Source organism: Pan troglodytes, chromosome X (genome assembly GCF_028858775.2).
Source record: "Pan troglodytes isolate AG18354 chromosome X, NHGRI_mPanTro3-v2.0_pri, whole genome shotgun sequence".
Taxonomy (NCBI): domain Eukaryota; kingdom Metazoa; phylum Chordata; class Mammalia; order Primates; family Hominidae; genus Pan; species Pan troglodytes.
In genome coordinates, this window is record NC_072421.2 from 133,258,439 (window position 1) to 133,286,205 (window position 27,767).

Genomic DNA, 27,767 nt, shown 5'->3' on the forward strand with positions numbered 1-27,767 from the left:
TCTTTTCCTTCTTTCTTTCTTTTTTTTTTTTTTTTTCTGAGATGGGGTCTCCTCTACCGCCTGGGCTGGAGTGCAGTGGCTCACTGCTACCTCCGCCTCCTGGGTTCAAGCCATCCTCCCACCTCAACTTCCCGAGTAGTTGGGACCACAGGTGCAAGGCCACTAGGCCCGGCTAATTTGTGTGTTTCTTTCTTTCTTTCTTTTTTGATTAGTTGGTTGCTTTGTAGAGCCGGGGTCTCACTATGTTACCCAGGCGATTTCATCCCACTGTGTGAGAAGGTTCTGCATTCCTCCGCATACGTTGCTGTGCAGTTGTTACTGAAGGTCGCCTGTAGAGGGCGCCAGAGTCAGCGAAGGGGAGGGCTGCGCTTCCTGGTTCTCTGGGGCACGAGGCTTCTCCTCAGCACTCTGGCGCCCCCAACAGGTTCCCTGTGTTCGGCTGGGGCAGGCACGCTGTGGCTGGCTACTTCCCTTCCTCCCATCTCCCTTGGGCCAAACGGGATCAGTGCTTCTGGTGAGACGCCTCCCCATGCACATCACTCCCAGGTGCCCTAGGGGGCACATTTCCCACAACTCCCAGAGGGCAGGTTTCTAGAAAGTGCCACCGGTGGGGAGGCGCCACAACTTCACTGCCATTTTGTGAGGTGCCGCCGTCTCTCCTCCAGCAAGGTCAGGACTTCAGGACTGTGAGTGGGCAGTTTTTCCCTGGATGCTTTAATTTCGCCCTGGAAAGTGTCCTTTTTCCTCAGAAAGAGTCTTTTCTGTGGTGTTCTCTGTCCGGTGTGTGGGAGGGCTCCCTTGGGGAAGTGGCTTAGCTCTGGGGACACCGCCATGGGCGCCTGTGTCAGCCGCGGGGGAGCGTTTTCCTTGGGCACCCCGTCTCGGCTATGTTGTGGGGCCAGGGGGCTTTTCTTGGGGGCTCTTCTTGGGGGCTCTCTGTCGGTGATGGAAAAGGCGACTTTTCCTGCTGAAATGACCTGAGCCCGGGGCGTGGGGGCCATGCCTTGGTTGCCTGTGTCGGCCTCGGGTGCCACGGTGTTTCTTTCCCACTCAGTCACTGTCCTGAGGGGGACTCCGCCCTGGGGACACTATCTGTGCTCATGGAACGTGGTGGGGGTGGCTGTGCCCCGGACACATGATCGTAGCCCTGTGGGGTCACTGTCGGGGGCTTTATCTCAACCTCTGGTGGACTCTTCCTTGGGTACTGATGTCGGCCGTGAGGCGCATTTGTCCTCGGATGTTGCTCGCTCTCAGTTACAATGTGTTGGCTTTTCTTTGGTTCTGCTTATCCCCGTTGTGGACGCTTACTGGATGCTTTCTCTTGGTGCTGGGTTTTTAAAATTATTATCTGTAGGTGCTCTCTCCCGGTGCCGCCGGGGAATGGGGTAATGTTCCTTGGATTCTCTAAGCCTATGGTGGGACTCAGGGAGCTCTGTGTCAGCCATGAAGGAGGCCACGTGACCTTGGGAACTCTTGTCTCGACCCAGGTTGGGGTGCTTTTCCTCGGTTGGTTGATCGCAATTCTGAAGGAGCTCTTTACTGGGATTCTATCTGACCTTTCAGCCACAGCCTCAGGTGTCTGTGTGGGAATGGGAGTCCAGAAATATTCAAAAGTTCCAGCTGTGCCACATTTGAACAGTCGCAGTACAGTTAGTCTTTCATTCCAGCCACTCTGATGGGTGTGCAGTGATCTCTCCTTATGTCTACACTCGCATTTCTCTGCTGATCAATGAGATCAAGCACCTTTTTAAGAAATTGTTTTTATTTATTGATTTTTGTTTGTCTTTTGAGACGGGGTCTCCCTCTGTCACCCAGACTGGATTGCAGTGCCACCGCACCCAGCTATTTATTGTTTTCTTTTTTTTTTTTTTTTAGCACCATTTTATGTGTTTATTGGTCATTTAACTATGCCTTTTATGAAGTTCCTTTTCAGGTATTTTCCCCCAGCTTTTACTGAGATGTTTGTATTTTAAAAATGGATTTGTAGTTTCCATATATTCTGTATTTGAATTATACACACAGGCACACAGGCGTATATGTACCTATATAAAAATACATATACAATTTTAGTATCTTCTATAAATCTTTTTTGCTTTTACACGATCTCAATAATGTGTTGTAGATGAACAGATTCTCTTAATTTTATTAATTAGTGTATTATTTATGGATAGTGCTTTTTATTATTTTAAGAAACATCTTTGACTCACCCAATGCCATTACGATAATATTCCTTTTTTTAAAATTATACTTTAAGTTCTGGGATACATGGGCAGAACGTGCAGGTTTGTTACATAGGAAGACACATGCCATGGTTGTTTGCTGCACCCATTGACCCGTCATCTACATTAGGTATTTCTCTAATGCTATCCCTCCCCTAGCCCCCCAACCCCTGACAGGCCCCACTGTGTGATGTTCTTCTCCCTGCGTCCATGTGTTCTCATTGTTCAACTCCCACTTATGAGTGAGGACACGTGGTGTTTGGTTTTCTGTTCCTGTGTTAGCTTGCTGACACATGTCCCTTCAAAGGACATGAACTCATTCTTTTTTATGGCTGCATAGTATTCCGTGGTGTATATGTACCACATTTTCTTTATCCAGCGTCGTGGCAGGCGCCCGTAATCGCAGCTACTCAGGAGGCTGAGGCAGGAGAATTGCTTGAACCTGGGAAGTGGAGGTTGCAGTGAGCAGAGACTGTGCCACTGCACTGCAGCCTGGGTGACAGAACGAGGCTCCGACTCAAAAAAAAAAAATAGCAATGTCTTCCAATGCATGGAAAGAATATTTTTCTCCATTTACTGCAGTCTTGAATTTCTCTGAGTGATGTTTTATAATTTTTGTGAAGTACTCTAGCACATCTTGATTAGATTTATTCCTAAATATTTGATGTTTTTGGAACTGTTTTTAATGACATTTGAAATCTCATATTCTAATTATTCGTTATACAGAATTGCCATTCTGTATAATGCCATTCATTATACAGAATTGCTATTCATTACACAGAAATGCCATTGGTTTTCATTATATCTAGAAAGTTGACTAAATTTGCTTATTAACTGTAATGATTTTATTCTGCTGCATTTTTCTATGTACAGAACAATGTCATCTGTGAATAATGACAGTTTTATTTCTTTCCAAATTTTAAACCTATTGTATTTTCCTGATGCTATGGCACTTTTTAGAACCTCCAGTAAATTGTTGAATGGATAGTGGACATCTTTGTCTTGTTTTCAAACTCAGGGAGAAAATACTGATATGTCACTATGAAGTATGGCATTTAAAAATTTTTTGTACATATGCTAACCAGAATAGGAAAGTTGCCCTTTTTCCTAAGTTGGTGATAGTTTTTATCACGAATGGACTTTAAACATTGATCCATGTATGAAAATGATCATGTGGTGTTTCCCTGTTTTTGTTGTTGTTGTTGTTGTTGTTGTTAATGTGGTGCACTACGTTTATCGATTTTCAAATGTTAAATCAGTGTTGCCTTTCTGCAATATACTCCACCATGGCTGATGTATGTCCTTTTTAAGTACCAGTACATTTTATTTGCTCACCCTTAGTTTGGAATTTTTGTGTCTAAGTTCAGGGTGATCTTGGCTTGTATTTTTGGCTTGATCTTGTAGTTTTTCTTCCTTCTAAATTCCTTGTCAGATGTTGTTATCAGTTTTGTATCAATCTTCTAATAAGGGTTCCTAATAAGGGTTAATACACGTTGGTTTATACATCTATTTGAATATATAAGCATAAATACTTATATATTAAATATATATGATATATGATATATAATTTAAAATATAATGTATAATAAGGGTTAATACAGATTGGTTTATACATCCATTTTTTCTAATAAGCGTTAATACAGATTGGCTTATACATCTTCAAATAGGTAATAATATTTTTATCTATTTTTGGTTGATGACAGCTGCTTATTCCACAAGCATTCTGATTGATTTGGTTATACCATCTTTCTTCTGTTTTACTTTGTGTACATTAAAATTAGGTTTCTTTTCCTGAGAACAGAGTGTTTGTTCAGACTTGGTAAATCTTGGCTCATGATTAAAAGTGAAATTAATGATTCAAAGTCTTGGTTGTATACACATATGCGGATTGCTTGCCATTTTGTGATTGTTATATTTTTGTCGTGAATAGAATATATTCATTGATGTTTTTCAGGAAACAATGACCGATAAAACAGAGAAGGTGGCTGTAGATCCTGAAACTGTGTTTAAACGTCCCAGGGAATGTGACAGTCCTTCGTATCAGAAAAGGCAGAGGATGGCCATGTTGGCAAGGAAACAAGGAGCAGGAGACAGCCTTATTGCAGGCTCTGCCATGTCCAAAGAAAAGAGTAAGTAAGCCTGTCCTCACCTCCTCTTCATGCTCCTGCCTCATCCCCTCCAGAGAAACTGTCCTTGTCAAGGTTAACAGTTTCGGCTGACATTGCCATTAATTTCTCAGCAGCATTTGACAGTTGTTCACTCGCTTCTTCATGAAAACCTTCTAGGATTTCCATTTCCCACAATCTTTTTTTTTTTAATTTCTTGTCCGTATTGGTGAATCCCTATCATTTATTTCTTGAGATGGAGTTTCGCTCTTCTCAGCCAGGCTGGAGTGCAGTGGCGTGATCTCGGCTCACTGAAATCTCCGTCTCCTGGGTTCAAGTGATTCTTCTGCCGCAGCCTCCCGAGTAGCGGGATTACAACCACCAGCCACCACACCCAGCTAATTTTTGTAAGTTTAGTAGAGATGGGGTTTCGCCATGTCGGCCAGGCTGGTCTGGAACTCCTCACCTCAGGTGATCCACCCACCTCGGCCTCCCAAAGTGCTGGGATTACACGCACGAGCCACCACCCCCGACCCCATCATTGTTTTTTTCTACATTTCTTTTTCTTCTCTTCTCTAAATACTGTAAAAAATTCCTGAACCCCAGCATCTCTCTCTCTCCTTCTATTCCACTCTGCCACGATCAATCACTGAGCTCCTGAGATACCTCCATGTTTCCCATTATTTCCCGCATCAAACACATACCCTCCAACCCTGCAGCCGGGTCATGATGTTGGCATGTAAATCACGTGATGCCATGTCGCTCCTGAACACCCATCCTCAACACTCCTAAGCACTCAGAACCGACTGCGAAGCAGCTTTGGTCTGCGAGGTTCTGCGTGGCCTGGCCTCCGTCACCCTCTCCTCACACGGGCCCCATCATCTCCTGAGTCTCTCTGCTACTGTCCTTCACCCCGTAGTGCCCGGTCCATCCCCGCTCCAGCCCATATCCTTGGCCTCACCGCAGCCTGGAACTCCCCCTCTGCCTCTGCGCAGGCAGCTCTGCTTTTTCCTTCAAGCCCTGCCCAAGGGTACCTCCACAGAAGGCTCTGCCCAACCAGCAGCAGCTCCTGGGGCTCCCTCTGCTGCTGTTGCCCACAGGCCTGTGGACTGCTTCCTTACCACTAGCCCAACACTGTATGTTTCATTTGCTCATTGTGCACGTACTGTCTGACCGCCCCATGAGGATGTGAGCTCCACAAGGGCAGGGAATGTTGCTCTCTGGGCTGTTTACTGCTGATCCCCAGCTACCGGCATGCTGCCTGCCACAGACGATGAATAAATGAGAGGTGTCAGACCTGGAGTGAAAAGAAAGTCACTTTTGTGAGACAGAAAGGAAGGATGAGGAAAATCATACAGTAAAAGGGACTTTTTGGTGATGGAGTGTGTATAGAACTTTCAGCAGTAATGGCCGCCTCTATTTTCTCAGAATGTGTTTGATATAACAGGAGACCGGTTGAGTTGTATCCCAGTTGCCTGGGTTCCAGCTCAGTAAAGCATGGCAGTTTGTAAGTGAATTTGAGAAATCATGATATCAAGTGAGACTTGCTGCTTTCAACTTGTAAAGCATAACAAGCTGAAACTGTCCCATGAGTACCAGGGATCTGTGAATGTTGCTTTAGAGTTGTACTGTCTTACTTGGTTTCCATGTCTATTCATAGGGCCAGAAAATAAGAGGTGGTTTTATTGTATTATGTGTCCTGGCCTCCGTTTGTCAGGCCTGGGATTTCTCCCTGGTGTATCCTCCCATTTATGAAATAAATAATTCCCTAGAAACTGAGGAGCACATAGATGTACCCAGAGGGGTGATGAAACACACGTATCTCACAGCTCAACTTCTCAGTTTGATTTCCAGAGCTGTCATTCATGAGGTCTATGTGGAGGGGAAAGAAAGTGGTCAAACACCAACTGATGGCTTTTACTCAAAATCTGTTTCACCAGAGCTTATGACAGGAGATGCTATTCCACCCAGCCAATTGGATTCTCAGATTGATGACTTCACTGGTTTCAGCAAAGATGGGATGATGCGGAAACCTGGTAGCAATGCACCTGTGGGAGGAAACGTTACCAGCAGTTTCTCTGGAGATGACCTAGAATGCAGAGGAATAGCCTCCTCTCCCAAAAGCCAACAAGAAATTAATGCTGATATAAAACGTCAATTAGGGAAGGAACTCCGATGCGTTGGACAAAGTAAGTAGTATAAGAATGTCTGTTTTATAAAACTATAGGAAGTCTCTCTTTCTATGATTCAGAAGATATTCATGTTGCCTGTTGAGTTTCATTCTTTGCCAGAGTTGAGATTGCACATAATTTATGGTGGTTCCTCTTTTCTTTGACTAAAGCATGTACATTTTTTCTTTTTCTTTTCTTACTTGGTTATGATTAAAGGAGTTACATTCGCATGTATGTGCAGGTGTCTTTTTTATTATTTAGGTTTTGTATGTGCAGGTATCTTGATTTAAGCATTTAAAACATTTCAGCCTCTGAAGCATGATTGCTGAGGTGTAGATTCACTTCTATTCTTCTTTATATTTGATAATACTGAAGTTTTTTTTTTCAACATCTTCAGAATATGAAAAAATCTTCGAAATGCTTGAAGGAGTGCAAGGACCTACTGCAGTCAGGAAACGATTTTTTGAATCCATCATCAAGGAAGCAGCAAGGTGGGTAGAAATAGGAACTGTCCAATTTCTTTAAGCACTTGGGCTCAATAGAGTACTGGGGGTGAGCGTTGGGGAACAGCCCCTGCCTTGCGTTTCTCAAACCCTGGGCCTCACTCACAGTTATGGCTGTCTCCACAGTTACTTAGGCTAATGTTATCTGAGTCTAACTCATTCTTCGAAGACTATGGAGACTTCCATTTTCACCATAGTCTGAGGTGCGCATTGTCCCTCAATTGACACTCTTTGTATTTGCTAGACTACCTCTTTTTAAAAAATTTGTGTAGGCACATAGCAGATGCATATATTTCTGGGCTATATGAGATATTGTGATACAGACAACAATGTGTAATAATCACATCAAGGTAAGTGGGGTTTCTATCACCTCAAGCTTTTATCCTTTGCGTTACAGAGAATACAATTATACTCTTCATTATTTTTAAATGTGCAATTAAATTATTACCGACTATAGTCACCCTGTTGGGCTATGAAATACGACATCTTATTTATTCCCTACTTCTACGTATTAATCATCCCCACTTCCCGCACCCTCCACCCCCACTAACCTTTGTAGCCTCTGGTAACTGTCATTCTACTCTCTATCTCCATTAGTTCAGTTGTTTTACACTTTTACTCCCCAAAATAAGTGAGAACATGTGAAGTTTGTCTTTCTGTGCCTGGCTTATTTCACTTAACATAAGGACCTTCGGTTCTATCCGTGTTGTTGCAAATGACTGAATCTCATTCTTTTTTTTATGGCTAAACAGTACTCTATGGTGTGTATGTACCATATTTTCTTTACCCATTCATGTGTTAGTGGACACTTAGGTTGCTTCCAAATCTTGGCTACTGTGAATGGTGCTGCAACAAACATGGGAGTGCAGATGTCTCTTCGGTACACTGACTTCCTTTCTCTTGGGTATATACTCAGCAGTGGGATTGCTGGATCATATGATAGCTCCATTTTTAGTTGTTTGAGGAACCTCCAAACTGTTCTTCATAGTTGTTGTAGTAATTTATATTCTCACCAACAGTGTATGAAGGTTCCCTTTTCTCCACACCCTTGCCAGCATTTGTTATTGCCGGCTAGACTACCTCTTACCATGCAGATACATTTCTATTTCCATGCTGTTACTTCATCTTTCTATCCATCACAGTGCTTCGTACAGCATAGGTTCTTTAGCTATCTTTTGGTTAATGACATGTCTCTTTCTCTTCAGATGTATGAGACGAGACTTTGTTAAGCACCTTAAGAAGAAACTGAAACGTATGATTTGAGAATACTTGTCCCTGGAGGATTATCACACCCCCAAATGCATAATCTCGTTAATGATTGAGGAGAGAAAAGGATCAGATTGCTGTTTTCTACAATGGAGCAGGATATTGCTGAAGTCTCCTGGCATATGTTACCGAATCAAATAGCCTTCCAGAGGCTAAGAAATTTCTGTTAGTAAAAGATGTTCTTTTTCCCAAAGCATTTTATTTGAAAGGATAACTTGTGTTTTGGTTATTTTGTATTCCCACCTGTGCTGGTAGATATTATTAACCCATTAGGTAAATACTATTACAGTCGTGGTTTCTGCAGCAGCTCACACTGATGTAGCTGGCGTTTATAACTACCTTCTTTCGCTACCCATTTCGCATTCCCTTTGCCCTAAGATAGCATGTCAGTTGGTCATGATGCTTGGCCTGGCAGGATGACTCAAACCTTCATTACGGAAGAGTCTGAACCATTAGATGTCCTGCCTGGATGGGGTTGCTGTGATTTTCCATTAACTCTAATCGAAAAACACGGGAGGACTAAGAAGCTCTCTAGACATATCACACATACTCTTCCTTAGCCCCTGGTGTAGTGGGAACCCGATCTCAATGTTGAAATCTGTATCAGTCAGCCTTCAACGGAAAGGCAGAACTAATGGGAGATTTTAATGTGTGTGTGTGTATTTTACACACACACACATTAAAATCCACACACACTTTAAAATCTCCCATTATACATGTAATGCACATTATACCTGTGTGTGTGTGTTTGTGTTGGTGGGGGTATATATACATACACACACACACTTTGTAATCTCCCATTATACATATAATACACATTATACACATTACACATATTACATATACACCCCTATTCATATATATATATACCCCATATATATATATATACAACCCATATATATATATATATACACCCCACATATATATATATATATATACACCCCATATATATATATACATATATATATATGTATATCTATGCAGGTGGGGTGGTATATCCAATATATATAGTAAAGGTAGTTCCTAGATAGGATTGGCCTGATAACAATAATTTGGAGCTTCAGTAGCAGTCCCTTTAAGACTGTTGTCTCCAGATATGACTTGCACATTCTATGCTTTTTATTTTATTTTTTTAAGACAGAATCTTGCTCTGTTGCCCAGGCTAGAGTGCAGTGTCACGATCACAAGTCACTGCAACCTCCAGCTCACCCCAGTTCAAGCGATCCTTGTGCTTCAGCCTCCCAAGTAGCTGGGATTACAGGTGCACCACAGGTGCCATCACGCTGCTAATTTTTGCATTTTTAGTGGAGATGGGGTTTTGCCATGTTGTCCAGGCTGGTCTCGAAACCTGGCCTCAAGTGATCTGCCCATCTCAGCCTCCCAAGGTGCTAGGATTACAGGCATGAGCCACTGCACCCAGCCCATTCTATGCTTTTATTTAATTCATTCATTCATTGATTCAACAAATATTAATTGTTCCAGGTACTTTTCTTTTTTTTATTATTATACTTTAAGTTTTAGGGTACATGTGCACAACGTGCAGGTTTGTTACATATGTATACATGTGCCAAGTTGGTGTGCTTCACCCATAAACTCGTCATTTAACATTAGGTATATCTCCTAATGCTATCCCTCCCCCCTCCCCACACCCCACAACAGGCCCCGGTGTGTGATGTTCCCCTTCCTGTGTCCATGTGGTCTCATTGTTCAATTCCCACCTATGAGTGAGAACATGCGGTGTTTGGTTTTTGTCCTTGGGATAGTTTGCTGAGAATGATGGTTTCCAGCCTCATCCGTGTCCCTACAAAGGATATGAACTCATCATTTTTCATGGCTGCATAGTACTCCATGGTGTATATGTGCCACATTTTCTTAATCCAGTATATCACTGATGGACATTTGGGTTGGTTGCAAGTCTTTGCTATTGTGAATAGTGCCGCAATAAATATACGTGTGCATGTGTCTTTATAGCAGCATGATTTATAATCCTTTGGGTATATACCCAGTAATGGGATGGCTGGGTCAAATGGTATTTCTAGTTCTAGATCCCTGAGGAATTGCCACACTGACTTCCACAATGGTTGAACTAGTTTACAGTCCCACCAACAGTGTAAAAGTGTTCCTATTTCTCCACATCCTCTCCAGCACCTGTTGTTTCCTGATTTTTAAATGATTGCCATTTTAATTGGTGTGAGATGGTATCTCATTGTGGTTTTGATTTGCATTTATCTGATGGCCAGTGATGATGAGTATTTTTTCATGTGTCTGTTGGCTGCATAAATGTCTTCTTTTGAGAAGTATCTGTTCATATCCTTCGCCCGCTTGTTGATGGGGTTGTGTGTTTTTTCTTGTAAATTTGTTTGAGTTCATTGTAGATTCTGGATATTAGCCCTTTTTCAGATGAGTAGATTGCACAAATTTTCTCCCATTCTGTAGGTTGCCTGTTCACTCTGATGGTAGTTTCTTTTGCCGTGCAGAAGCTCTTTAGTTTAATTAGATCCCATTTGTCAATTTTGGCTTTTGTTGCCATTGCTTTTGGTGTTTTAGACATGAAGTCCTTGCCCATGCCTATGTCCTGAATGGTATTGCCTAGGTTTTCTTCTAGGGTTTTTATGGTTTTAGGTCTAACATGTAAGTCTTTAATCCATCTTGAATTAATTTTTGTATAAAGTATAAGGAAGGGATCCCATTTCAGCTTTCTACATATGGCTAGCCAGTTTTCCCAGCACCATTTATTAAATAGGGAATCCTTTCCCCATTTCTTGTTTTTGTCAGGTTTGTCAAAGATCAGATAGTTGTAGATATGTGGCATTATTTCTGAGGGCTCTGTTCTGTTCTGTTCCATTGGTCTATATCTCTGTTTTGGTAACAGTACCATGCTGTTTTGGTTACTGTAGCCTTGTAGTATAGTTTGAAGTCAGGTAGCATGATGTCTCCAGCTTTGTTCTTTTGGCTTAGGATTGACTTGGCGATGCGGGCTCTTTTTTGGTTCCATATGAACTTTAAAGTAGTTTTTTCCAATTCTGTGAAGAAAGTCATTGGTAGCTTGATGGGGATGGCGTTGAATCTATAAATTACCCTGGGCAATATGGCCATTTTCACGATATTGATTCTTCCTACCCATGAGCATGGAATGTTCTTCCATTTGTTTGTATCCTCTTTTATTTCATTGAGCAGTGGTTTGTAGTTCTCCTTGAAGAGGTCCTTCACAATCCCTTGTAAGTTGGATTCCTAGGTATTTTATTCTCTTTGAAGCAATTGTGAATGGGAGTTCACTCATGATTTGGCTGTCTGTTTGTCTGTTATTAGTGTATAAGAATGCTTGTGATTTTTTGCACATTGATTTTGTCTCCTGAGACTTTGCTGAAGTTGCTTATCGGCTTAAAGAGATTTTGGGCTGAGACAATGGGGTTTTCTATATATACAATCATGTCATCTGCAAACAGGGACAATTTGACTTCCTCTTTTCCTAATTGAATGCCCTTTATTTCCTTCTCCTGCCTGACTGCCCTGGCCACAACTTCCAACACTATGTTGAATAGGAGTGGTGAGAGAGGGTATCCCTGTCTTGTGCCAGTTTTCAAAGGGAATGCTTCCAGTTTTTGTCCATTCAGTATGATATTGGCTGTGGGTTCGTCATAAATAGCTCTTATTACTTTGAGATACGTCCCATCAACACCTAATTTATTGAGAGTTTTTAGCATGAAGGTTGTTGAATTTTGTCAAAGGTCTTTTCTGCATCTATTGAGATAATCATGTGGTTTTTGTCTTTGGTTCTGTTTATATGCTGGATTACATTTATTGGTTTGCGAATGTTGAACCAGCCTTGCATCCCGGGGATGAAGCCCACTTGATGATGGTCGATAAGCTTTTTGATGTGCTGCTGGATTCGGTTTGCCAGTATTTTATTGAGGATTTTTGCATCACTGTTCATCAAGGATATTGGTCTAAAATTCTCTTTTTTGGTTGTGTCTCTGCCAGGCTTTGGTATCAGGATGATGCTGGCCTCATAAAATGATTTAGGGAGGATTCCCTCTTTTTCTATTGATTGGAATAGTTTCAGAAGGAATGGTACCAGCTCCTCCTTGTACCTCTGGTAGAATTCGGCTGAGAATCCATCTGGTCCTGGACTTTTTTTGGTTGGTAAGCTATTAATTATTGCCTCAATTTCAGAGCCTGTTATTGGTCTATTCAGAGATTCAACTTCTTCCTGGTTTAGTCTTGGGAGGGTATATGTGTCGAGGAATTCATCCATTTCTTCTAGATTTTCTAGTTTATTTGCGTAGAGGTGTTTATAGTACTCTTTGATGGTAGTTTGTATTTCTGTGGGATCGGTGGTGATATCCCCTTTACCATTTTTCATTGCGTCTATTTGATTCTTCTCTCTTTTCTTCTTTATTAGTCTTGCTAGCGGTCTATCAATTTTGTTGATCTTTTCAAAAAACCAGCTCCTGGATTCATTGATTTTTTGAAGGGTTTTTTGTGTCTCTATTTCCTTCAGTTCTGCTCTGATCTTAGTTATTTCTTGCCTTCTGCTAGCTTTTGAATGTGTTTGCTCTTCCTTCTCTAGTTCTTTTAATTGTGATGTTAGGGTGTCAATTTTAGCTCTTTCCTGCTTTCTCTTGTGGGCATTTAGTGCTATAAATTTCCCTCTACACACTGCTTTGAATGTGTCCCGGAGATTCTGGTATGCATGGTACTGTTACCAAAACAGAGATATAGACCAATGGAACAGAACAGAGCCCTCAGAAACAATGCCACATATCTACAACTATCTGATCTTTGACAAACCTGACAAAAACAAGAAATGAGGAAAGGATTCCCTATTTAATAAATGGTGCTGGGAAAACTGGCTAGCCACATGTAGAAAGCTGAAACTGGATCCCTTCCGTACACCTTATACAAAAATTTATTCAAGATGGATTAAAGACTTAAATGTTAGACCTAAAACAGTAAAAACCGTAGATGAAAACCTAGGCAATACCATTCAAGACATAGTAGGCATGGGCAAGGACTTCATGACTAAAACACCAAAAGCAATGGCAACAAAAGCCAAAATTGACAAGTGGGGTCTAATAAAACTAAGGGGTTCTGCACAGCAAAAGAAACTACCATCAGAGTGAACAGGCAACCTACAGAATGGGAGAAAAAATGCTCCTCATCACTGGTCATCAGAGAAATGCAAATCAAAACCACAGTGAGATACCATCTCACACCAGTTAGAATGGTGATCATTAAAAAGTCAGGAAACAACAGGTGTTGGAGAGGATGTGGAGAAATAGGAACACTTTTACACTGTTGGTGGGACTGTAAATTAGATCAACCATTGTGGAAGACAGTGTGGCCATTCCTCAAGGATCTAGAACTAGAAATACCATTTGACCCAGCCAGCCGATTACTGGGTATATACCCAAAGAATTATAAATCATGCTGCTATAAAGACACATGCACATGTATGTTTATTGCGGCACTATTCACAATAGGAAAGACTTGGAACCAACCCAAATGTCCATCAATGATAGACTGGATTAAGAAAATGTGGCACATATACACCATGGAATACTATGCAGCCATAAAAAAGGATGAGTTCATGTCCTGTGTAGGGACATGGATGAAGCTGGAAACCATCATTCTGAGCAAACTATCACAAGGACAGATAACCAAACACCGCATGTTCTCACTCATAGGCGAGAAGGATAGCGTTAGGAGATATACCTAACGTAAATGATGAGTTAACGGGTACAGCACACCAACATGGCACATGCATACATATGTAACAATCCTGCACGCTGTGCACATGTTCCCTAGAACTTAAAGTATCATGAAAATAAATGAATAAATAAATAGAAGTTAGACCTGCCAATAACCCAAATGAGCTTGAAAATAATTTCTCTCTGAGTCCTCAGTTAGTCAGCAGCCTGGTTGATACCTTACCTTTGATTTGTGAGATCCTAAGCCGAGATACCAATCTAGGCTGCATGGATTTCTGATCTACAGAACTGCTTATATATTTGTGTTGTTTTAAGCTGCTAAATTGGGGATAATTTCTTTTGCAGTAGCAACAAACTTAATAGACGTGGTGCCGGCATATTTTGAAGTAACAAATGAAAATCAGGCATGATGTTTTTTATTTTCTCATCAACTGGTCGCAGGGAACTCCCCATGAGACCGCAGGTGCAGGACTAAGGAAGCTTCTCTTTTTCTGGGCCCCAATCCATGCTAGCAGGGTTTCAGGCACCTGTCAATGGGTCACAGTACTGCACAACATTGAGGTATATACTAAGACAACATCTATTATGGAACTCGTTTCTGTGTTCCTTATTTAGTAGTAAAAAAGGCAAGATGTAAGAACATGCTGTTCACCTTATAACCACCATCTTGACATGCCAGACTACTAAGTTGTTAAACGTTTCCCTCAGGTAGAAGACCCCTGACGTTGTTTGGGAATTATTTCTCACATAATGTCTTGTAAGTGTGTCGCTAATGTGTCTGGATTAGTTGCTACCTCCTGCGCAGTCAGCATAATGTCATCAGTGCAAAGAATGGTGTTACATCTGGTTTAAGAGAAAGGTGGTCATGGTCCCTAAGGACTCGTTTAGGATATAAACCTTGAGAGTTGATATAAGGTTGAAAGAGGAGATGATAGTACATTGCTGTCCTTTCTAGCTGGACCCAAACTCTTGTTTATGACAACTACTGAAAGAAAACAAAACATTCACCTAATCAGGATTATATATCAGGTTCCCAGGGATGTCACAGTTGCCGATGCAACAAAACCACCTGCAGTACAGCAGCTGCAGTTGGAACAACAATTTGATTAAGTTTATGGTCCGATCTCAGCTCACTGCCACCTCCACCTCCCGGGTTCAAGCAATTCTCTTGCCTCAGCCTCCTGTGTAGCTGGACTATAGGCACACACTATCACACCTGGCTAGTTGTTTGCATTTCTTAGTAGAGACAGGGTTTCACCATGTTGGCTAGGCTAGTCTCAAACTCCTGACCTCGAGTGATCTGCCCACCTCAGACTCCCAAAGGGCTGGGATTACAAGCGCGAGCCACCGCGCCAGGCCCCGGCTATTTTTTGTATTTTTGGTGGAGCTGTGGTTTCGCCATGTTGGCCAGCCTTATCTGGAACTCCTGACCTCAAGCGATCCACCCACTTCTGCCTCCCAAATCCTGGGATTACAGGCGTGAGCCACTGTGTCCAGCGAAAACTTCACTTTTAAGTGAAACGCAGAAACAAAATCAGATAATCAGAAAATGAGATACTGCATGTTCTCATTCATATGTGGGAGCTAAACAATGGGTACACATGAACATAAAGGTAGAAACCATTGACTCTGAGGACTCCAAAAGGGAAGTGGAGGGGAGGGAGGGAGCGGGTTGGAGGGTTGAAAAACTACCTATTGGATACTCTCTTCACTATTTGGGAGATGGGTTCACTAGAAGCCCAAACCCCGGAATTATGCAATTATATCCAAGTGAGAAACTTGTACATGTACCCGTCTTACATCTATAATTTTAAAAAGGTTAAAAAAGAAAGCTTCAGTTTTAAATCTTAACCAGATATACATGAAAAGGATTACTATACTTGGACACCTTTACAGGTTTCTATGTTAGTTTTTGGTGTTAAAGCAGAAAACTGTTCCTCGACCACTTTATTAATTGTATATCCTCTTTGTACAAACATCCAAAATAGAAGACTGTCACTTTTGGTTCTGTAACTGTGATTCTTTACTGCAGTCTTCTACAGCTTTTACAGAATTCATGGTCCCTAGTATCTGCCATTCTCCAATTGCCCTGGGTGGCGAAATGGCTGCCGTAGTAAACTTTTCACTGATAATTAGAGGTTTTGGAAACATGCAGGGCTTGTTATTTAAGAGTGACTCCATTTGGGCATTCCGGTGGATGGCCTACAGGTTTTCTTGCAGAGTATACTGGAGTCTCCAGAATGAATAACCCTAGGAACTTGAGGAACTAGTGCTTTCCAGAATTTTGGAAGCCAAGATACAAATATTGAAGAGTCCAGTCCCAGTTATAATCACCATCAGAAGAGAAAATGTCTGTGCATTCAATCAGTGTCTAATTGCCATCCCAGGTGAAGGCTAGACCCATATCATGCTCTGTGGATTTCCAGGGTCTTTTTTCATTTTTCATTTTTGTCAGTACCTAGTGGGTGTATATCTTTATGGATTACATGAGATATTTTGATAAGGCATACGATGTATAATAATCACATCAGGGTAAATAGTCTCCATCACCGCAACCATTTATCCTTCCTTTGTGTTACAAACAATCCAATTATACTCTTTTAGTGATTTTAAAATTTATAATAAATTATTGACTCTAGTCACCCTGTTGTGCTATCAAATGCTACATCTTACTCATTCTACCTAACTATATTTTTGTACCCACGAGCCATCCCCGCTTCCCCCTGACACCCCCACTACTCTTCCCTGCCTCTGGTAACCATCCTTCTACTCTCTATCTCCATGAGTTCGGTGGTTTTCATTTTTAGCTCCCACAAAGGAGTGAGAACATGTGAAGTTTGTCTTTCTTTGCCTGGCTTATTTCACTTAACATAATGACCTCCAGTTCCACCCATGTTGTTGAAAATGATGAGATCTCATTCTTTTTTATGGCTGAATAGTACTTCATTGTGTATATGTACCACATTTTCTTTATCCATTCATCTGCTGGAGGACACTTAGGTTGCTTCCAAATCTTAGCTATTGTGAATGGTGCTGCAACAAACATGGGAGTGCAGATACCTCTTCCATATACTAGTTTCCTTTCTTTTCCAAGTTTTTATATGCACTTCATCAGCAGTGCTGTAGAAACTGCAGCTGGCAATGTAAGTCCCTGGAAAGAGGACATCACACCCAGGACACTCTTGCCACTCTGATAGCTACATCTTTTTGAAGACATGGTAAAAGTCTGGGGTAAAGTAGTGGTTGTTCTCTAGCAAAAATCGAACACCAGCCTACCCCTGAAGTATTTTGAGCCTTTCGCATACAAAATGCAAATTACAATACCAAAGTCATTTGATGTGGCCAAATGGGTGGGGATCCTTGGGATTAAGCACCCCATCTTCAAAGCTGCATTCTTCTTCAGGTACCTGAGGCAATGTCTGGGGTTATTACGGGGAAACTCATTGGGGTACCAACAAATGCTGAAAGGAGAGAACATTGGTAGAACCGGACAGCCTCACAGTGGTGGCCTTGGACTGTAGCAGTTGGAGCTGGCTCTGGCAGCTGCCCTCATCTTGGGTCCTGGGGTGCCTGCCCATAGGCTCTCAGCTGCCCTGCACTGCCGGGGCTCCGCATCCTCGCCTGGCAGCTGCAGCTCATCAGACTAGGAGCCGCCAGGGCTCAGTGTCACCTCGGTCCTCCCAGTTCAGCACCCAGGTCTGTCCTGGGAGAAGCCCTGCCTGAGCCCCACCCCAGCCCTCTTTGTTCCCTGTGCTGCCAGCGGACTTGCCTCCTGGGCACACTCATCCATCAGTGGCCAGGGGCCTGCAGGACCCAGCCAAGCAGCCTCTGCCCACTCCAGCAGTGACTGGCTGGGGTGGGCTTTTGCAGATGGCATAAACTCCATATCTCAGTTATCCCTGAGGTGTCCCTGTGGATGGGCCTGCCACACTCAATTGAGTCCTTTAAAAGCAGACAGAGATGGGCGTGGTGTTTCACGCCTGTAATCCCAGTGCTTTGGGAGGGCGAGGTGGGCAGACCACTTGAGTCCAGGAGTTCGAGACCAGCCTGGCCAGCATAGTGAAACCCCTGTCTCCAAACACAATTGTTTTTTTAAATTAGGTGGGCGTGGTGGTGCGTGCCTATAGTCCCAGCTACTTGGGAGGCTGAGGCGAGAGGATCATTTGAACCCAGCAATTTGAGGCTGCAGTGAGCCATGATCACATCACTGCACTCCAGCCTGGGAGACAGAGCGAGACCCTGTCTAACAAACAAACAAACAAATGAACAACACCACTGATGCCCCCCCACCCACCCCAATAAAAACACATAAAAGTAGACAGATTTCTTCACCAGAGAGCAGAAACAGAAGTCCAAGATAGTCAAAGGACAAGAGGGATTTGATTGGGCTTTACTGTTTTGAAGATGTAGGAGTACACAACGAAGCTATGCTGGAGGGCCTAGGAGCTGAGAGTAGTCCCTGGCTGTCACCCAGTAAAGAAACCAGGACCTCATTTCTACAACCTTAAACACAGGAATAGATCATCAATGTCCTCAGACATTAAGGAAATGGAAATCAAATCCACAAGGAGATACTACTTCACCTCACTGGGATGAATATTAACAAGTGTTATAGAGGAGAAATTGGAACCCTCCACCATTGCTGCTGGGAATGTAAAATGATGCAGCATCTTTGAAAAATAGTCTGGCATTTCTTCACAGAATTGATAATAAAGTTATCGAACAACCTGCAAATTCCACTTCTAGCTAAATATCCAAGAGAAATACAAGCATATATCCACAGCAAAACTTGCACACAAATATTTGGAGCCAGATCCAATATTATATTTTGTACACCTTCATACCCCAGCCTTAAGAACTACTCTCACACATTTACCAGAGACTACTATATTGGAAAAATCATACAGTTGTTTTGGTGACTATCACACCTCTTGACAGGGCTCAGTGTTTAACTCACTGTTTTGGCCAGCAGGAACTTGAATTTAAGTGCAGGTTAAGAAGCAATTAGGGGTGCTGGTGTTAGTTTCAGAGGAGGAGCAGCGGTGCCCTTCAAGGCAACAATCTCAGGTGAGACCCTTACAGCTCTTCGGGTAAAGGGGAACCTCGGGCAGGAGGAGTGGGAGGGCTGCTTCTATTGACAAAGACACCGGGAGAATTTAGGGATTTGCAATGGACTGAATGTTTGTGTCCCCCGCCACATTCATTTATTGAAATCCTAACTCCTATTGTGATGTTATTAGGAGGTGGAGCCATTGGAAGGTCATGAAAGTGGAGCCCTAATAAATGGGAATATTGTCCATATAAAAGGGACCCCAGAGAGCTCTCTGTGCCCTGGCAACATGGAAGAGGGCCCTCACCAGAACCTGACCATGCTGGCACCTTGATCTCAGACCTACAGCCTCTAGAAATGTGAGAAATACAATTTCTGTTGTTTGTAAGCTACCTAGTGTATGGTATTTTATTATAGCAGCCCTAACTGACTAAAACACAGTTCTAAGTGCCCAGATTCATTGGCATAAACCTATACGTTTCCATTCCAGTTTTCAGTATCTGATTTCTCCCTATTAGTGCCCTAACATTAGCAGAAGAGACCCTTTTGAGGTTGTGAATTCAATTTGTGTTGTAATTCAGCCACTGACAGGAGTAGACTTTGGATTTCATTTTCCCAAATCTTGGCCTGGTTGCTATAGGAGATGACAGTTTCTTTCAGGCCAGTCGTAGATGTTATCAGGTCCTTCATTCACACCTTGAGCAAGAACTTTAACGACTTCTTTCTTCATGTTCTACAGTACATTAGAAACAACAAATCAACCACTCAATACTCCTTATTTTGACCAAACCATTCTAAGATATCAAAGCACAAGAAAGCCAACCAGGTCAGGGCCGGTGGCTCATGCCTGTAATCCCAGCACTTTGGGAGGCTGAGGCAGGAGTATTGCTGGAGCCCAGGAGTTAGAGACCAGACAAAAAATTTACAGTTAGTCACCCAGGGACTTGTCTTTTATAGGCACTTCATTATAGGACTCTAAAGGTGTAAATGTGAGTAATTCTTTTGCTATTTCTTACTGTGCACTACCAGTGCTCATTTTACTACTGCAAACTGTTGGGGTGATCAGACCCAGCACCAGGTCGTGGGAGCGACAAAGTCCAGCAGGATCAAAGGATTGTGAAAAAGACAGTTTGAGAAGGAAAGTGGGACCGGGGGTCATCATGATTGTGGAGGCTGTGAAGGCCCTGAGCTCTGGGAGCCCATGCTATTTATTGGTAATCCAACAAAGAGACAGGTGGTGAGAATGTAAGGGTCAAAAGGGCAGGTGCATGATCTACAGCTGTGACGGTTTAGCATTTATATGGAACATGTTCTGCTACTTGAGATAATGGGAATAGAGTTGATCTAGGAGCCTAGGAGGGCTAGAAGCAAGGAGCCAGCAAGTCTGGACACATTCCAGAGGACATTATGTCAGACATGCAAGCCCTGCCTCAGTTTTTTTTTTTCCCAACACTCAGCATTTTCCCAAGAAAAACAGGTTCATTAAAGCCTCTAAACTTAATCACAATTAAGAAATATTCCAGAAAACCCAGAATGAATTCAAGGAAGGTGTCATTAAGAATTTCTTTGGAAGCACTCTCAATGTTGAAATCTGTATCAGTCAGCCTTCAACGAAAAGGCAGAACTAATGGGAGATTTTAATGTGTGTATACACACACACACACATTAAAATCTCCCATTTATATACACACTTTAAAATACACACACACACACACACACTTTAAAATCTCCCATTATACATGTAATACACATTATACCTGTGTGTGTGTGTGTGTGTGTGTGTCGGTAGGGGGTATATATACATACACACACACACTTTATAATTTCCCATTATACATATAATACACATTATACACATTACACATATTATATATACACCCCCATATATATATATGTATGCGTGTGAGGGGGGGTATATCCAATATATATAATAAAGGTAGTTCCTAGATAAGATTGGTCTGATAAAATAATTTGGAGCTGCAGTAGCAGTGCCTGTAAGGCTGTTGTCTCCAGATATGACTTGCACATTCTACGCTTTTTTATTTTATTTTTTTAAGACAGAATCTTGCTCTGTTGCCCAGGCTAGAGTGCAGTGGCATCATCACAAGTCACTGCAACCTCCACCTTACCCTGGTTCAAGCGATCCTTGTGCCTCAGCCTCCCAAGTATCTGGGATTACAGGTGCACCACAGGTGCCATCACGCTGCTAGTTTTTGTATTTTTAGTGGAGATGGGGTTTTGCCATGTTGGCCAGGCTGGTCTCGAAACCTGGCTTCTGGTGATCTGCCCGTCTCAGCCTCCCAAAGTGCTGGGATTACAGGCATGAGCCACTGCACCCGGCCCATTCTATGATTTTAAAGCACAAAAACAGCAAAATATTGTGTGGTTTTACCTTTAATATTTTACAAAGGTTTACATTTATAAGTAATGTTTTGTTTCTTATTAATTTGCAAACATTTTGTGTACAAAATGATTTCAACTTTTCATATATACAAAGAAAACATTTTGTTAATTTTCACAAATCCATTAATGCTGGAGAAATTTCTAGTTGTCTTTTCTTTCTTTCTTTCTTTCTTTTTTTCTTTCTTTCTTCCTACCTTTCATTCTTCCGTTCATTCTTTAATTCTTTCTATCTTTCCTTCTTTTCTTTCTTTTCCTTTCTTTCTTTCCAACAGAGTTTTGCCCTGTTGCCTAGGCTGGAGTGCAGTGTCAGAATCTTGCCTCACTGCAGCCTTGGCCTCCCAGGCTCAGGCGATCCTCCCACCTCAGCCTCCCGAGTAGCTGGGACTACTGGTGCACACCACCATGTCTGGCTAATTTTTGGATTATTATTATATTTTTTGTAGAGCTGGGGTCTTGCCATATTGCCCAGTCTGGTCTCTAACTCCTGGGCTCAAGCAATCCTCCTGCCTCAGCCTCCCAAAGGGCTGGGTTTACAGGCATGAGTCACCACACCCAGCCTAGCTGTCTTTCTTGTGCTTTGTTATTCCTTCATAGAAAAGTAAATTGTACTATTTTCTTTCAGAATATTCAGGTAAGAACATCACAATTTAGACTTCAAAACTACACTCACTGTCAACAGTGGTATTTGTTCATGCTTGATTATGAAATATTGACCTTAGCAGCAAGGAAATTTTTAAAAATGGATTTCAGGACAGGCCGTGTGTACTAGTTATCAGCATAGAGTAAAACTATGCAACTCTATAAGCAGGTGATACAATGAGGCTTCATAAAGGCAGTGGATAGATGCACAAATTGAATGATGATTTGTTAAAAAGAATTGGTCTTACACAATTGTGAAAGGTGGTAACGCAGTCTCTATAAGGCTTTTACTGTCTCTACTGAGGATGGCGATGTAACAAATAGGCTGAAACCTACAAAGAGGATCTGGAACATTATGAGGGCAGATGGAGGTACACGTTCATTTTTGTTGCCTCTGATCTTAGTGATGAGGGCGTCCTGCAGTAGCCAGGAAAGGCTCTTTCAGAACCTAGCAGAGCTAAACATATACACCTGGCCCAGAAGATAGAGAAGGTGAAAGAGCATCCAGGGGAAGGAAGAGAAATTGCAGGTCTGGCTGCAGCTTCATACCAATAAGGTGAATCGAGAGAGCAGCAACAACGTGTGTAGCTACAAATGGCTGCTGCCTCCTATCCACTGCCCTGCACAATTTTCAAAGAACCTCCACGGGGAACACCAGATACTTCCCAGAAAGAGAACTGTGGCTAATATAATTCGGCCTAGCCAAGCTGACAAATTGCATGTTATACCCTTGTCACTTGAAAATACGAACTCTTCTCCAAAAGAGGGCACTAAAGCCCCACATTTTTCTTAAATCTTGTTCAATCTGCTGCTACCTAATTCACACTGTGCCTTTAATATCCTGCATCTTAAATTCTGAAAAATAAAGTTAACTTAATAACACATCTTGTGGTAGATCAGGGGATGTCAGGAGGTCAAAACCAAAAATATTTAGTTTATATATATATTATAAAACATATATGTGACACATATAATATTAATATATATGCAAATGAATTCATATCAAAATAAGGAAGTGATACTCTTTATTCTGAAACAAACACAGAAACAAGGACTTATGTTAGTGTTTGTATCTGCCTATGGTCATGTAGTCACTTCTCCCACTACCCATTTCATACTCCCTTTATCCTCATCAAGCACCTTCCCTGGTGACAGACCTTTTCAGAGTGGGGTGACTCAAACCTCCAATCTTGAGGTTCATGGCTGTAATCAGTCCTGATTGAATTAGGCTGTTGTAGTTTTCATTGACTTTCATCACTGGACACAGGAGTACTAAGAGGTGCTCTATAGGATCTCCTGAATTTTAGACATATCCCTCCTTAACCCCATGATGACTGAAAGGTTGTGCCTCAATCAACTTGCAGACTTGACTAGTTTATAGACCTAAAACCTCATGAATTAAGACAAGGCCTCTTGAGGAGGGACCTTTCTAAAATGAAAAAGTTTATACCACCACTCTTTCTCCCATTCTTACGCAAAGAAGGCCTGTAGCCCTTCACTAAGGTGAAAGTGCATGCGGAAGAGAAATTATTAGATTTCTCAATGACTACAGGACCCCAGTTCTGAATTGACACGAATTTCTTGAAGACACAAACATCATGCTGATTCTTTCGAAAAATATGTGATTTATTACTGAGCCTTGGGTGACATTCAATGTTTGACCATGGATGCCAAATTATAATGCTACTTAGACATGCCTGTCTTATCCTAGGTGCTTTCTGACCCACCAAGTTACAGCAATGGGTATGCATAGAAGCACCCCATTATTAAATGGAAGTGGTATGTACAAGATCAAGCATGTCTTGAAGGTGAAAGTAAGTTCCATGATGAAGTGGCCAAAATACACACGGATCCTATTCCTGCTACACAACTTTCTCCATCTACGATTGGCAGGATACTAAAATGGTCCCCATGAATTTCACCCCCTGATTATGTTACCTAGCATGACAAAAGCGATTTTGCAGATGTAAGTAAGGTTACTAACCTGTTAACCTAAATATAGAGGAATTCCTCAGGTGGGCCTAACCCACACACATGAGCCTTTAAAAGCAGAGTCTTTTCTCCAGCTGGTACCACAAGAGGATGAGACAGCTATGAAGAATGAGAAGAATTTGACATGCTGATGCTGGCTTGAAGATAGGGAAGGGACCTCGTGAAAAGATCTGGTAAGCCCCTTTATGAGTTGAGAGTGAGTCCCAGTTCACAGCCAGCCAGAATCAAGGATTTCAGTTCTGCATGGCAAGGAATTGGATTCTGCCAAATATCCGAATGAATTTGGAATTGCATTCCACCCCAAACGTTTTAGATGAGAACACTGCTTGCATACAATTTTGATTTTGGCCTTTTGAGACTCCAAGTAGGGAATCAAGTCAAGACCTCCCAGATTTCTGAACTGCAGAACTGTGAGATAATAAATAATAATTCGGTGATGCTTTTAGCCATTTAATTTGGAGTTGTTTGTTACACGGCAATAAAACTAATATATTCTCTCAATCTGGACCTATATCCCTAAGGGGAGTACACTATAACCAGTTGAATGAAGAAGCAGTACCTCAGGGCTAGCTTACCAATAGAGGTGAATGATATGCAGGCACCACTTATATTAGTTTTCATACAGGAAAAAAGACAGAGAATATAAATTACAATCTCATTTGTTGGATTTATATTTAGGTTAAAATGTAACATATAGGAGAAGACTACTGGAATCACGGAGGAAAGACCAGTGAAAATCCATGCTTTTATTTTTAAAAAGTGGCAAATATTGTCAACATAGAAATTCTTGGAATTCTGGGAATTCAACAGTCCGAAGAATATTTATTCAAGAAAAATGGCTAAATCACACTACAAACCATAAGCTTTGTGGTGATTTAACCTGTTCCACTCCCCCACTCCCCTCCTCTGCTCCATGTTAGCCTTTAAACTTACACCCTCACAACTCTGGTAGCTCTGAATATCAGCAAATTATCAGCCACTGCATGGAGCTACTGGTTGGAGCTCCCCTAAAATCTCTATTTCCAGACAATCACCACTATTAATACTAGTATTATTATTATGTTTGAGACAGGGTCTCACTCTATCTCCTATACTGGATGGCAGTGGAGCACTTACGGCTCACTGCAGCCTCGACCTCCTGGGTTCAAGCAATCCTCCTGCCTCAGCCTCCCAAGTAGCTGGAACTATAGGCATGAACCACCTAATCACCACTATTAATCATGTCACCAAAACTCCCTGAGAAGCAGCATTCTCAGAGCTTGTGTTTAATTAAACTGTCTGATAGCTGGCTTTGTGTGAATACCCCACCCACTATATTCAGGTGTAAGCTAGGAATTCCTGTAGGGCTGTGTTGCACAGAAGTGATGGCAGTGGGCAATTCTGTCCTGTTTTGGTTTTACAAGGAATGCATCTCATATTTCTCCCCTAGGAATAATGTGTGCAGTGGATTTCTGATAGACCCACAGCTAGTATCATACTGAATGATAGAGACCTTTCTTAAATGCTTTTACATTTTTTCTCATGAATAGGTTATTGCATTTTTAACATGATTTATGCTTTAAATGCGATGATAACATACTTCTTTTTTTGTGCATTAATATAGTGTGCCATCCATGAACTTACTGGCGGTCAGGTACAAATTCACACCATTCTTTTTGAGACAGGGTTTGGCTCTGTTGCCCAAGGTGGAGTGCAGTGGCACGATCTCGGCTGATGGCAACTTCTGCCTCCCAGGTTCAAGTGATCCTCCCACGTCAACTTTCTGAGTAGTTGGGGCCACAGGTGCGCGCCACCACGCCCAGCTAATTTTTGTGTTTTTCTTTTTCTTTTTGGTTGGTTGGCTGTTTTGTACAGCCATGGTTTGGCTATGTTACCCAGGCAATTTCATCCCGCTGTGTGAGAAAGTTCTGCGTTCCTCTCCCTACGTAGCTGTGCAGTTGTTACTGAAGGCCGACTGTAGAGGGCGCCAGAGTCAGAGAATGGGAGGGCTGTGCTTCCTGGTTCTTCTGGCTTGCGCCCGAGGTCCTACAAAGCGCGAGGGCTTCACCTCGGGACTCTGGCGACCCCAACAGGTTCCCAGTGTTCGGCTGGGGCAGGACAAGTGGTGGTGGGCAGCTTCCCTTCCATCCCTCTTGGGCTGTATGGGATCTGTGCTTCTGGTGAGATGCGTCCCATGCACATCATTCGCAGGTGCCCTAGGGGGCACATTTCCCACAACTCTCAGAGGGCAGGTTTCTAGAAAGTTCAGCCAGTGGTGCAATTTTCGCTGCCATTTTGTGAGGTGCCGCCGCTCCTCCGGCAAGGTCAGGACTTCAGAACTGTGAGTGGGGCGGTTTTTCTCTGGATGTTTTAATTTCGCCCTGGAAAGTGTCTTTTCTGGGCTGCACTGCGTCGGGTGTCGGATGTGTGATACGGCACCCTGCGTGATGTGGTTCCGCTCTGGAGGCACCACCGTGGGTGCCTGTGTTATCCGTGGGAGAGCGTTTTCCTTGGGCACCTTGTCTCGGCTATGTTGTGGGGCCAGGGGGCTTTTCTTGGGGGCTCCCTCTCGATGATGTGAGGGACTTTTCCTGCTGAAATGACCTGAGCCCGGGGGTGGGGACCCTGCCTTGGTTCCCTTTGTCAGACTCGGGTTCGGGGATGTTTCTTCCCCATTCAGTCACAGCCCTGAGTGGGGACTCTGCCTTGGGCACTCTGTCTGTGCTCAGGAGCTGGGGTGGGGGTGACTGTTCTCTGGATGCATGATCGTCGCCCTGTGGGGTTACTCTCCATCGGGGGCTTTATCTCAGCCCGCGAGGGACTCTTCCTTGGGTGCTGATGTCGGCCGTGGGGCGCATTTGTCCTTGGATGTCGCTCGTTCTCAACTAGGATGTGTTCACTTTTCTTTGGATCTGTTTATCCCTGATGGGGACGCTTACCGGATGCTTTCTCTTGGTGCTGGGTTTTAAAATAATATTATCTGTAGGTTCTCTCTCTCGGTGCCACGGAAGGGTGGAGTGCTGTTCTTTGGATTCTCTAAGCTTATGGTGGGACTCGGGGAGCTCTGTGTCAGCCATGAGGGAGGGCACCTGACCTTGGGAGTTCTGTCTCGCCCTAGGGTGGAGTGCTTTTCCTCGGTTGGTTGATCTCAGTCCTGAAGGAGCTCTTTTTTGGGGTTCTGTCTGACCTTTGGGCCATAGCTCTGGGTGTCTGTGTGGAAACCGGGGTCCAGAAATACTCGAAGGTTCCAGCTGTGTCACTTTCGCTCAATCGCTGTACAGTTACTCTTTCATTCCAGCCACTCTGATGGGTGTGCAGTGATCTCTCTTTATGTCTACACTTGCATTTCTCTGCCGATTAATGAGATTGAGCACTATTTTTTTTAAAATTGTTTTTATTTATTGATTTTTGTTTGTCTTCTGAGACAGGGTCTCACTCTGTTGCCCAGGCTGGAGTGCAGTGGCATGATCTCGGCTCACTGCAATCTCAACCTTCCGGGGCTCAATTGACTCTCTTCCCTCAGTCTGCCGAGTAGCTGGGACTACAAGCGCACGCCACCAAGCCCGGCTAATCTTTGTATTTTTTGGTAGAGATGGGGTTTCACCAAGTTGCCCAAGCTGTTCTCCAACTCCCGGGCTCAAGTGATCCACCCCCTTGGCCTCCCAAAGTGCTGGGATCACAGGCGTGAGCCACGGCGCCCACCTATTTATTGATTTTTTTTTTGGAGTA

At 42.8% G+C, this 27,767-nt stretch overlaps 1 protein-coding gene across 3 annotated transcripts; it reads left to right on the plus strand.

Annotated features, from left to right (window-relative positions):
* Positions 1 to 392: 392 nt before the first annotated feature.
* Positions 393 to 8,478, plus strand: LOC129138625 (cancer/testis antigen family 45 member A6). Of its 3 annotated transcripts, none has more exons than XM_054676336.2 (5): positions 393 to 669; positions 4,174 to 4,348; positions 6,265 to 6,513; positions 6,893 to 6,986; positions 8,204 to 8,478. In XM_054676336.2, exons 2-5 carry the CDS (start codon positions 4,180 to 4,182, stop codon positions 8,259 to 8,261), a joined length of 570 nt encoding a protein of 189 aa, XP_054532311.1. In that variant the 5' UTR covers positions 393 to 669; positions 4,174 to 4,179; the 3' UTR covers positions 8,262 to 8,478. The 3 variants fall into 3 exon arrangements, with proteins under 3 accessions (XP_054532311.1, XP_054532313.1, XP_054532312.1); XM_054676338.2 differs by having other exon boundaries at positions 432 to 686; XM_054676337.2 differs by having other exon boundaries at positions 432 to 514.
* Positions 8,479 to 27,767: the final 19,289 nt, after the last annotated feature.